We start from the raw sequence: 12101 nt of genomic DNA on the forward strand, positions 1-12101 counted from the left end.
CTACCAGAAGACTGCTAGCACTCATTGATGAGTTTAGTAAAGTAGCAGGATACAAAATTAATGCACAGAAATCTCTTGCATTCCTATACACTAACAACGGAAGAGCAGAAAGAGAAATGAAGGAAACTCTCCCATTCACCATTGCAACCAAAATAATCAAATACCTAGGAATAAACCTGCCTAAGGAGGCAAAAGATCTGTATGCAGAAAACTTTAAGACATTGATGAAAGAAATCAAAGACGACACAAACAGATGGAGGGACATACCATGTTCCTGGATTGGAAGAATCAACATCGTGAAAATGTCTGTACTACCCAAAGCAATTTACAGATTCAATGCAATCCCGATCAAATTCCCAATGGCATTTTTCACAGAACTAGAGCAAGAAATCTTACGATTTGTATGGAAACGCAAAAGACCCCGAATAGCCAAAGCAATCTTGAGAAGGAAAAATGGAGTTGGTGGAATCAGGCTTCCTGACTTCAAACTATACTACAAGGCCATAGTGATCAAGACAGTATGGTACTGGCACAAAAATAGAAAGGAAGATCAATGGAATAGAATAGAGAACTCAGAAGTAAGCCCAAACACATATGGGCACCTTATCTTTGACAAAGGAGGCAAGAATATACAATGGAAAAAAGACAGCCTCTTCCATAAGTGGTGCTGGGAGAACTGGGCAGCAACATGCAAAAGAATGAAATTAGAACACTTCCTAACACCATACACAAAAATAAACTCCAAATGGATTAAAGACCTACATGTAAGGCCAGACACTATCAAACTCCTAGAGGAAAACATAGGCAGAACACTATATAACATACATCAAAGCGCCATCCTTTTTGACCCACCTCCTAGAATCATGGAAATACAATCAAGAATAAATGAATGGGACCTCATGAAACTTAAAAGCTTTTGCGCAGTGAAAGAAACCATAAACAAGACTAAAAGGCAACCCTCAGAGTGGGAAAAAATAATTGCCTATGAAACAACGGACAAAGGATTAACCTCCAAAATATACAAGCAGCTCATGCAGCTTCATACCAAAAAAGCAAATAACCCAATCCACAAATGGGCGGAAGACCTAAATAGACATTTCTCCAAAGAAGACATACAGATGGCCAACAAACACATGAAAAGATGCTCAACATCACTACTCATCAGAGAAATGCAAGTCAAAGCCACAATGAGGTATCACCTCACACCAGTCAGAATGGCCATCATCACAAAGTCTGGAAACAACAAATGTTGGAGAGGGTGTGGAGAAAAAGGAACTCTCCTGCACTGTTGGTGGGACTGTAAATTGGTACAGCCACTATGGAAAACAATTTGGAGGTTCCTTAAAAAACTACAAATAGAACTACCATATGATCCAGTAATCCCACTACTGGGCATATACCCAAAGAAAACCATAATCCCAAAAGAAATTTGTACCATAATGTTTATTGCAGCACTCTTTACAATAGCCAGGACATGGAAGCAACCAAAAAAAAAAAAAAAAAAATTACTGGAGTAATTTTTATGAGTACAAAATGTTTGCCATCTAATTTTCTAAAATAAAAGATATTATATACTGGTGAAAAAAAAAAAAAGCATTTTTACAAGAGACAGTCAGGACAGTCAGAATTTGAGGTGATGTGACAACGGAAGCAGTGGAAGAGAAGATATGATGATGGAAACAGAAGTCAAAGTGATGCAAAGCTCTGAGCCAAGAAATGTAGGCAGCCTCTAAGAGCTGGAAAAGGCAAAGAAACAAGTTGGATTCTCCCTTTGAGCCTCCAGATGCAAGGCTGCCTTGCTGACCCATTTTGGACTCCTGACTTGTTAAACCATATTATTATATGATTTTGTTGATCTAAAAAAAAAAAAAAAAAAAAAAAACCAGCCTGTTCTCCTGAATCCTCTCTCTCCTGATTTCTGCATTGGGAAGTTTACTGACCTTGGTTCAGAAATGTCAGCTCCTATTGTGACTAGGCTTCCCCACATTTGAACCAATGATCACCGGAGTGCAGCCAGGAAGCCAGCGTAAGCCACACAAAATATTTGAGCGGGACACCAGGTGGCAGTGCTTCAGCTTTCATTCTTGCTACATGCAGTGCTCTAGAGCCTGATTCTCAAGGAAGGAAAATAGGAAGATTTAGATAAAGGATTCACATAGGGGTGACATTTGAGTAAAGACATGAAGGAATTCAGAGGTGCACCAGGTATGTATTTGGGGGGATAGCATCACAGTAGAGAGGGCAAAGGAAAGGCACACAAGTCTTGATTCACAAACATGCTTGGAGTTTTTAAGGAATAATATCTCATTTTCCCCATAGTTCCTTATTCTTCCCAGCACACTATCGCATAAGAAACTTGCTAAAGCATTCAGCACTGTTAACTGATTAGTGGATGATTTCCTCATCTGCTGATCCTGGGGCAATTTGTGCCTAGGTTTGGCATCTTCTTTTCCGGTTCTTCTTAGGTTCCAGTTTGAACCAGTAATGTCACCATCACTGAGACATCCAGCCACCCTGTTCTGGGGCCAAGTGCTTCTCCATATCCAAACCTTTCTCTTTAGGAGCTCTCTAAGATGTTATACTCTGGCTGACAATAAAAGTTAGAGGTGATTTTCACAGTTAGGAAAGTTATGTCTCATTTCCCAAAGATTAAAAAAAAATTGGAACAATAAAACCTATCTCATAGGGTTTTTATATTTAAATTAGCTAATAAATCTGAAATGCATCCTACAGTGCCGGACATATAGTAAGCTCAATAAATATCAACTTTCTTTTTTCTAGTAAAACCTACCTTTCCTTCAATGTCCAGCTGTTACTGCTTTTTTTGTTTTACTCCACATAAGTTCAGTGATGGAAGCATCTAAGACATTTAAGTAATCATCTATTCTCCAGGAGACAGTCATTATTTTTCCCTATCCTCTTAATGTTATATCCACCTAGCTACATTGATACATTGATACACTCAGGGTGCTGAAAGGACACAGACAGAAGAACTTAGATGAAGTTTGATATTGGTTTCCCTAAAAATAATAAAATCAAGGTCATAGTATTTGTTTATGAGCTATTGGATATAATATTTTAAAATTGATCTCCAAGATTTGTCATTCTCATTAACTATTTTCTTTCCTTATTGATTTATGAGCTTTTAATATATCTTGCATTTGAGTCCTTTTTCAGGACTGTGTATTGCATATATTGCCTTCCAGTCTGGCATTGACTTTCCACCCTCTTAGCAGTGATTTTTAACAAAAGCAATTTAAAAATATACTTTTATGCTCATAAGAAGCTAGCTCAAAAGTTTTATTTGTTTGTTTTCTTAAGAACTTTAGAAATGCTTTTCCTTGGTGACTGTTGTTGTTTCTGATGAGAAGTCAGGTATCCTTCTTAATCATGTTTCCCAGAATACAATGTATCTATTTCCTCTGGGTATTGGCAAGGTTATTTCCTCTTACATAGACCTTTGGATGTGTCTTCAATGCCTTACAAACTTCTTCCAGAACCACAGAGGTGGACCTGCAGATTTTCTTATTCATCTTTATAGTTTTGCACACAGCATTGCTTTTTTTTTTAAAAGAACTTTTATTGAGATACAGTTAACATACAATAAACTGCATATATTTAGAGTGTACAATTGGGTATCCTAATCTCCCAGTTCATTCCCCCCCAACCCTCCCCGCTTTCCCCATTTGGTGTCCATATGTTTGTTCTCTACATCTGTGTCACCATTTCTGCTTTGCAAACCAGTTAATCTGTATGATTTTTCTATATTCTGCATATATGTGTTCATATACCATATTTGTTTTTCTCTTTCTGACTCACTTCACTCTGTACGACAGTCTCTAGGTCCATCCATGTCTTTAGAAATGTCCCAGTTTCATTGCTTTTTATAGCTGAGTAATATTCCGTTGTATATATGTACCACATCTTCTTTATCCATTCATCTGTTGATGGACATTTAGGTTTCTTCCATGTCCTGTCTATTGTAAATAGTGCTGCAATGAACATTGGAGTGCATGTGTCTTTTTGAATTATAGTGTTCTCTGGGTATATGCCCAGTAGTGGGATTGCTGGGTCATATGGTATTTCTATTTTTAGTTTTTCAAGGAACCTCCATACTGTTCTCCATGGTGGCTGTATCAATTTACATTCCCACCAACAGTGCAAAAGAGTTCCCTTCTCTCCACACCCTCTCCAGCATTTACTGTTTGTCGATTTTCTGATGATGCCCATTCTAACTGGTGTGAGGTGATACCTCATTGTAGTTTTGATTTGCATTTCTCTGATAATTAGTGATGTGCCTCTTGGCCATCTGTATGTCTTCTTTGGAGAAATGCCTATTAGGTCTTCTGCCCATTTTTGGATTGGGTTGTTTGTTTTTTTGATATTGAGCTGGATGAACTGTTTATATGTTTTGGAGATTAATCCTTTGTCTGTTGATTCCTTTGCAAGTATTTTCTCCCATTCTGAGGGTTGTCTTTTTGTCTTGTTTATAGTTCCCTTTGCTATTCAGAAGCTTTGAAGTTTCATTAGGTCCCACTTATTTATTTTTGTTTTTATTTCCATTACTCTAGGGGGTGGATCAAAAAAGATCTTGCTGTGATTTACATCGAAGTGTTCTTCCTATGTTTTCCTCTAGGAGTTTTATAGTGTCTGGCCTTACATATAGGTCTTTAATCCATTTGGAGTTTATTTTTGTGTGTGGTGTTAAAGAGTGTTCTAATTTCATTCTTTTACATGTAGCTGACCAATTTTCCCAGCACCACTTATTGAAGAGGCTGCCTTTTCTCCATTGTATATTCTTGGCTGCTTTGTCATAGATTAGTTGACTGTAGTTTATCTCTGGGCTTTTTATCCTGTTCCATTGATCTATATTTCTGTTTTTGTGCCAGTACCATGCTGTCTTGATCACTGTAGCCTTGTACTATACTCTGAAGTCAGGAAGCCTGATTCCACCAACTCCATCTTTCCTTCTCAAGATTACTTTGGCTATTTGGGGTCTTTTGCATTTCCGTACAAATCTTAAAATTTCTTGTTCTAGTTCTGTGAAAAATGCCATTGGTAATTTGATCGAGATTGCATTGAATCTGTAAATTGCTTTCTGTAGTATAATCATTTTCACAATGTTGACTCTTCCAATTCAAGAACATGGTATGTCCCACCATCTGTTTGTGTCATCTTTGATTTCTTTCATTAGTGTCTTATAGTTTTCTGAGTACAGGTCTTTTGCCCCCTTAGGCAGGTTTATTCCTAGGTATTTTATTCTTTTTCTTGCAATGGTGAATGGGATTGTTACCTTAATTTCTCTTTCTGATCTTTCACTCTTAGTGTATAGAAATTCAAGAGATTTCTGTGTGTTAATTTGTATCCTGCAACTTTACCAAATTCATTGATTAGCTCAAGTAATTTTCTCCTGGCCTCTTTAGGGTTTTCTATGTATAGTATCATGTCATCTGCGAACAGTGACAGTTTTACTTCTTTTCCAACTTGGATTCCTTTTATTGCTTTCTCTTCTCTGATTGCTGTGGCAAGGGCTTCCAAAACTATGTTGAATAGTAGTGGAGAGAGTGGACATCCTTATCTTGTTCCTGATCTTAGAGGGAATGCCTGCAGTTTTTCACCATTGAGAATGCTGTTTGCTGTGGGTTTGTCATATATGGCCTTTATTATGTTGAGGTAGGTTCCCTCTATGCCCACCTTCTGGAGAGTTTTTATCATAAATGGATGTTGAATTTTGTCAAAAGCTTTTTCTGCATCTATTGAGAAGATCATGTGGTTTTTATCCTTCAATTTTTTAATATGGTGTATCACATTGATTGATTTGTGTATATTGAAGAATCCTTGCATTCCAGGGATAAACCCCACTTGATCATGGTGTATGATCCTTTTAATGTGTTAGATTCTGTTGGCTAGTATTTTGTTGAGGATTTTTGCATCTAAATTCATCAGTGATATTGGTCTGTCATTTTCTTGTTTTGTAGTATCTCTGTCTGGTTTTGGTATCAGGGTGATGGTGGCCTCATAAAATGAGTTTAGGAGTGTTCCTTCCTCTGCAATTTTTTGGAAGACTGAGATGGATGGGTGTTAGCTCTTCTCTAAGTGTTTGATGAAATTCACCTGTGAATCCATCTGGTCCTGGCCTTTTGTTTGTTGGAAGATTTTTAAACACAGTTTCAATTTCATTCCTTGTGATTGTCTGTTCATATTTTCTATTTCTTCCTGATTCAGTCTGGGAAGGTTATACCTTTCTAAGATCTGTCCATTTCATCCAGGTTGTCCATTTTATTGGCATAGTTGCTTGTGGTAGTCTCTTATGGTGCTTTTTATTTCTGTGGTGTCCATTGTAACTTCTCCTGTTTCCTTTCTAATTTTATTGATTTGAGTCCTCTCCCTCTTTTTCTTGATGAGTCCTGCTAGAGGTTTATCAATTTTATTGATCTTCTCAAAGAACAAGCCTTTAGTTTTATTGATTTTTGCTATTGTTTTCTTTGTTTCCATTTCATTGATTTCTGCTCTGATCTTTATGATTTCTCTCCATCTACTCACTTTGGGTTTTGTTTGCTCTTCTTTCTCTAGTTTCTTTAGGTGTGAAGTTTGATTGTTTATTTGTGTTTTTTCTTGTTTCTTGAGGTAGGATTGTATTGCTATAAACTTCCCTCTTAGAACTGCCTTTGCTGCATCCCATAGGTTTTGTATCATTTTGTTTTCATTGTCATTTGTCTCTGGGTATTTTTTGATTTCCTGTCTGATTTCTTCAGTGATCTCTTGCTTATTTAGTAGCATATTGTTTAGCCTCCATGTGTTTGTGTTTTTTATAGTTTTTTTCCTGTAATTGATTTCTAATCTCACAGCGTTGTGGTCAGAAAAGATGCTTGGTACGATTTTAATTTTCTTGAATTTACCAAGGCTTGATTTGTGACCCAAAATGTGATCTATCCTGGAGAATGTTCCATGTACACTTGAGAAGAAAGTGTAACCTGCTGTTTTTGGATGTAATGTCCTATAGATATCTATAAAATTAAGCTGATTTATTGTGTCATTTAAAGCTGTGTTTCTTTATTAATTTTCTGTGTGGATGATCTGTCCATTGGTGTAAGTGGGGTGTTAACATCCCCCACTATGATTGTGTTACTGTCGATTTCCTCTTTCATAGTTGTTAGCATTTGCCTTATGAATTGAGGTGCTCCTATACTGGGTGCATATACATTTATAATTGTTATTTCTTCTTCCTGGATTGATCCCTCAATCTTTATGTAGTGTCCCTTCTTGTCTCTTGTAACATTTTTTATTTTAATGTCTATTTCATCTGATATGAGTATTGCTACTCCAGCTTTCTTTTGATTTCCATTTACATTGAATACCTTTTTCCATCCCCTCACTTTCAATCTGTATGTGTCCCTAGGTCTGAAGTGGGTCTCTCGTAGACAGCATATATATGGGTCTTGTTTTTATATCCATTCAGCCAGTTTGTGTCTTTTGGTTGGTGCATTTAGTCCATTTACATTCAAGGTGATTATCGATATGTATGTTCCTATTACCATTTTCTTAATTGTTTTGTTTCTGTAGGTCCTTTTCTTCTCTTATGTTTCCCACTTAGCATTTCTTGTAGGGCTAGTTTGGTGGTACTGAATTCTTTTAGCTGTTGCTTGTTTATAAAGCTTTTGATTTCTCCATCAAATCTGAATGAGATCCCTGCTGGATAGAGTATTCTTGGTTGTAGGTTCTTCCCTTTCATCACCTTAAATATATTGTGCCACTCCCTTCTGGCTTGCAGAGTTTCTGCTGAGAAATCAGCTGTTAACCTTATGGGAGTTCCCTTGTATGTTATTTGTTGTTTTTCCCTTGTTGCTTTTAATAACTTTTCTCTGTCTTTAATATTTGTCAATTTGACAACTATATGTCTTGGTGTGTTTCTCCTTGAGTTTATCCTGACTGTGACTCTCTGTGCTTCCTGGACGTGGGTAGCTATTTCCTTTCCCATGTTAGGGAAGTTTTCAACTATAATCTCTTCTAATATTTTCTCAGGCCCTTTCTCTCTCTCATCTTCTTCTGGGATCCCTATAATGCAAATGTTGGTGTGTTTAACATTGTCCCAGAGGTCTCTTAGGCTGTCTTCAGTTCTTTTCATTCTTTTTTCTTTATTCTTTTCCACATCAGTGATTATCACCATTCTGTCTTTCAGGTCACATATTCGCCCTTATGACTCAGTTAATCTGCTATTGGTTCCTTCTAGTGTATTTTTCATTTCAGTTACTGTGTTGCATATCTCTGTTTGTTTGTTCTTTAATTCTTGTAGGTCTTTGGTAAACTTTTCTTGCAACTTTTCAATCTTTGTATCTAGTCTTTTTTCAAAGTCCTGGATCATTTTCACCATCATTATTCTGAATTCTTTTTCTGGAAGGGTGCCTATCTCCTCTTCATTTAGTTGTTTTTCTGGGGTTTTATCTTGTCCCTTCATCTGGTACAAAGTCTTTTGCCTTTTCACTTTTTCTGTCTTTCTGTGGCTGTGGTTTTCAGTTCCACAAGACGAAATACTGCTGGTACTGCTTGATACTGCTGTCTGCCCTCTTGTGGAGGAAGCTATCTAGGTGGCTTGTGGGTGTTTCCTGATGGGAGGGACTGATGGTGGGTTGGAGTGGGTGGGCGGAGCTCAGTGAAACTTTAATCTGCTTGTCTGCCAATGGGTGGGGCTATGTTCCCACCTTGTTGGTTGTTTGGCCTGAGGCTACTCAGCACTGGAGCTTTTAGGCTTTTTCATGGGGCTAATGGTGGACTCTGGGAGTGCTCAAGGCAATGAGCACTTCCCCAAACCCCTGCTGCCAGTGCCCCATCTCCTTGGTGAGCCACAGCTGCCCCCCATCTCTGCAGGCAACCCTCCAACACCAGCAGGTAGGTCTGGTTCAGTCTCCTATGGGGTCACTGCTCCTTCCCCCTGGGTCCTGGTGAGCACACTTTTTTGTGTGCCCTCCAAGAGTGGAGTCTCTGTTTCCCCCAGTCCTGTGGAGGTCTTGCAATCAAATCCTGCTGGCTTTCAAAATCTGATTCTCTGGGGATTCCTCTTCCCATTGCTGGACCCCCAGGTTAGGAGGCCTGACGTGGGGCTCAGAACCCTCACTTTAGTGGGTGGACTTCTGTGGTATAATTGTTCTCCAGCTTGTGAGTCACCCACCCAGCATTTATGGGACTTGATTTTAGTGTGATTGTGCCCCTCCTACCATCTCATTGCAGCTTCTCCTTTGTTTCTGGATGTGGGGTGTCTTTTTTGTTGAGTTCCAGTGTCTTTCTGTCAATGATTGTTCAACAGTTAGTTGTGATTCCAGTGCCCTTGCAAGAGGAAGTGAGTTTACATCCTCCTACTCTGCCATCTTGATCTGTACTCTGATAACACTGAATTTAAAGCCTCCACACAGCATTGCTCTTGAATAAGGAGCTTATTTTATAGGAAGTCAAGTACAATACTGAGTGGAGGTACTTGTTATGAGGAAATAGGTTATGGAATGGGTAATAGAAAAAGTAGTTATAAATACCAGCTACAGTCATGTGGTCATTTACAAAACTATAATATATAATAGTAAGAAAATTTTTTCATTTTGTCATGAATATATTTATGTGTACATTAACCATTTTAAGCTCCCCTCTCTTGTTTGCCTGCATGTGATGACACAAAATGTACTAATATAAGTTAATCTTATATCTCATTGTATCTCAGTAGTTAAGCTACGGGATTCAATGGGAGAGTGTGACTCAGCTAGAATAAGAAACAACATCATCCCTTAATGGATACATGAACTTGGTATACTCCTTACAGGAGAGGATTAGCTTGGTTTTGGATGAATGGGGAATAATCATATCTTATTAACAGGAAGCATAGTTTTGCTGTTATCTTTATTTGAAAGTTAAAAGAGGTATAGATGGATGGCTAGCTGACATTGAGGGTACTGTAGTAGCTTTGTAGTGTCTCAACTGTCTGGAAATCTATGACCCAGAATTTGCTTCCCTGTATTGTTCTGGGTTAGGCTTGGCCACAAAAGAAATTTGTGTGACATTTGGAAGGTGCTTTGATGAAGTAGCCATATTTTTTATGTTCTGCTGATTGGTTCAGGGCTCCAGGGACTGTGGCAACTCACATGCATTGCTGCTGATCTGATAGCTCAACTTACTGTTGACTCACAACTTCTCTACCTCCCACCAGATCTCCTCCTCATCTTCTCATTGTCTTGGGCCAAGTATGCATGTAGCATGATGGCAAATGACACCTACTTCTCAAGGTCACACACTACTGTGAGACTGAAGGAGGTGAGAAACAGGCAAGTTTTAGTGTGTCTTTGTGGGTTCCATTGTTCTCATGCGTTCCAGTATTTCCTTACACGTCACAGTTTGTCTATGCTTTTGTCCATGTCCAACTTTCCTTCCCAAATGTTACTATAGTTGAATTACAGTAAATTCAGACTCAACACCAGATACAAAGATAACAGCTTTGTATAGACTCTTCTACCAGCTCTAGCCATTGCCTGCATTCTAATCCTTATAACTAATCTCTTATTCTGTATCACCCATGGTTCTGCTTCTCTGATCATGCCCTGACACAAAGTCTGAGGAAAGCACTAATGAAATGATTTTCAAAACAATTCCATATAACTAGACCTGAGTTTGTGATATGAGAGTCTTAATGTGAAACTGTCACTTTAAATTATTATGAAGAAAGTTTACAACTTTAGGCAAGTTTAGACGTGTTCTGTATGATTGATTTAAAGTCAAAAATTCAAGAGGAGAATGTATTAGTAGAAATTTACTCTGGACACCTGTTTCCAAATGACATAGAAGGATCTTTTATTTAGAATTTAATCTTCTGATCCAGACCACAGATTAAGCAACCACAGGACTACCATGTGGGGTCTGCAGGTGTACATTTTAGCTCAAGTCCTGTGATGGGTGTTGGGGGCCTCTCTTTTATTAAGCTGGGGTTTTTGTTCAGCTTTTCCTATTACTTCAAGCACTGTGAGGTCCACGAGAGCACAGAAGTACTTTGCAGAATCTTCCAGCTGTAAGGCTGAAATGGTGAGGCTGATGGACTTATCTGCTTTCTGAAAGTTTACAGAGTAGCGGCCATCCTTTGCATTTTGTCCAGAAGAACCCTGACGAATAAGGAAAGTCATCTCTCCACTGAGAAGTTGCTTATACCAAAAAATGTAGTAATTGTTCCATATGCTACCTATTTCATACTGACAGTTCAGGGTGACTGCCTCCCCCACTTGACTGGATACATCTGGCTGGACTTGAATAACTTTCTGGGCCACACTGGATCCTGTGGGAAAAAATCAGAAAACAGAGATGAACTATTGAACAAAATAATGTAGGAATTAGACTCATTTAGGATCTAAAGACGAACCAAATTGAAATCATAAGATGCTTGTTTTTCTCCAACCCTCTTTCCTCCCCAAGTCCATGTGAAGTACCATGTGCCTGTGTGTAGCCCTTTCACCCTGAACATTCTTACCCATGTTTGGAAGCATCCCTACCAGAGAAGATGAAGGCCAAGGACACCCAGAGCAGGCTGGAGAGCGGCATGAGGCATGGATTCCCCCGCACGAATGTGTGTAGTTCTGCCTCAAGCTGAGAACTCAGTATCTTTGAGGGCCTGGCAGCACATATACATAGTACCTGGGTTCCTGTGTGACCTGCCCCCCAAACAGGAAGTAGGGTGTTATGTTCATAGACCATGTGCTCTGTGCACAGATGGGAAAAGGTCTGGCTCACCTCAAAACTTTACTTTGTCTACTTGTCTTTCCCTGGTCATTAAGTTAGGCAGGTCCTGCAAAAGTGCAAGGAAAAAGCAATTCGTTTTAAAGGTTTGAGCTGAGGGGAACTGAAGAACAAACAAATTGACATATATTGGTAATTTTTCAGCAGAATAATTTTGCCATCCCATTTAAGATAAGATTTGTTTTTGTTTTTTAAATTTTTATTGGAGTATAGTTGATTTACAATGTTGTGTTAGCTTCTGTTGTACAGCAAAATGAAATGTCCATCGACAGAGGAATGGGTAAAGAAGATGTGGTATGTATCTACAATGGAATTACTCAGGCATTAAAAAGAATGAAACA

The 12101-nt window shown here is 38.5% G+C and overlaps 1 gene segment (V, D, J or C); it reads right to left on the minus strand.

Moving 5' to 3' along the window:
- Nucleotides 1-10913: 10913 nt before the first annotated feature.
- On the minus strand, nucleotides 10914-11565 carry LOC130844593 (T cell receptor delta variable 1-like). The segment is given in 2 exon segments: nucleotides 10914-11302; nucleotides 11517-11565. Coding segments are annotated over 2 exon segments (438 nt in total).
- Between the last annotated feature and the right edge of the window lie 536 nt (nucleotides 11566-12101).

This window comes from Hippopotamus amphibius, chromosome 2 (genome assembly GCF_030028045.1).
Source record: "Hippopotamus amphibius kiboko isolate mHipAmp2 chromosome 2, mHipAmp2.hap2, whole genome shotgun sequence".
Lineage (NCBI taxonomy): Eukaryota > Metazoa > Chordata > Mammalia > Artiodactyla > Hippopotamidae > Hippopotamus > Hippopotamus amphibius.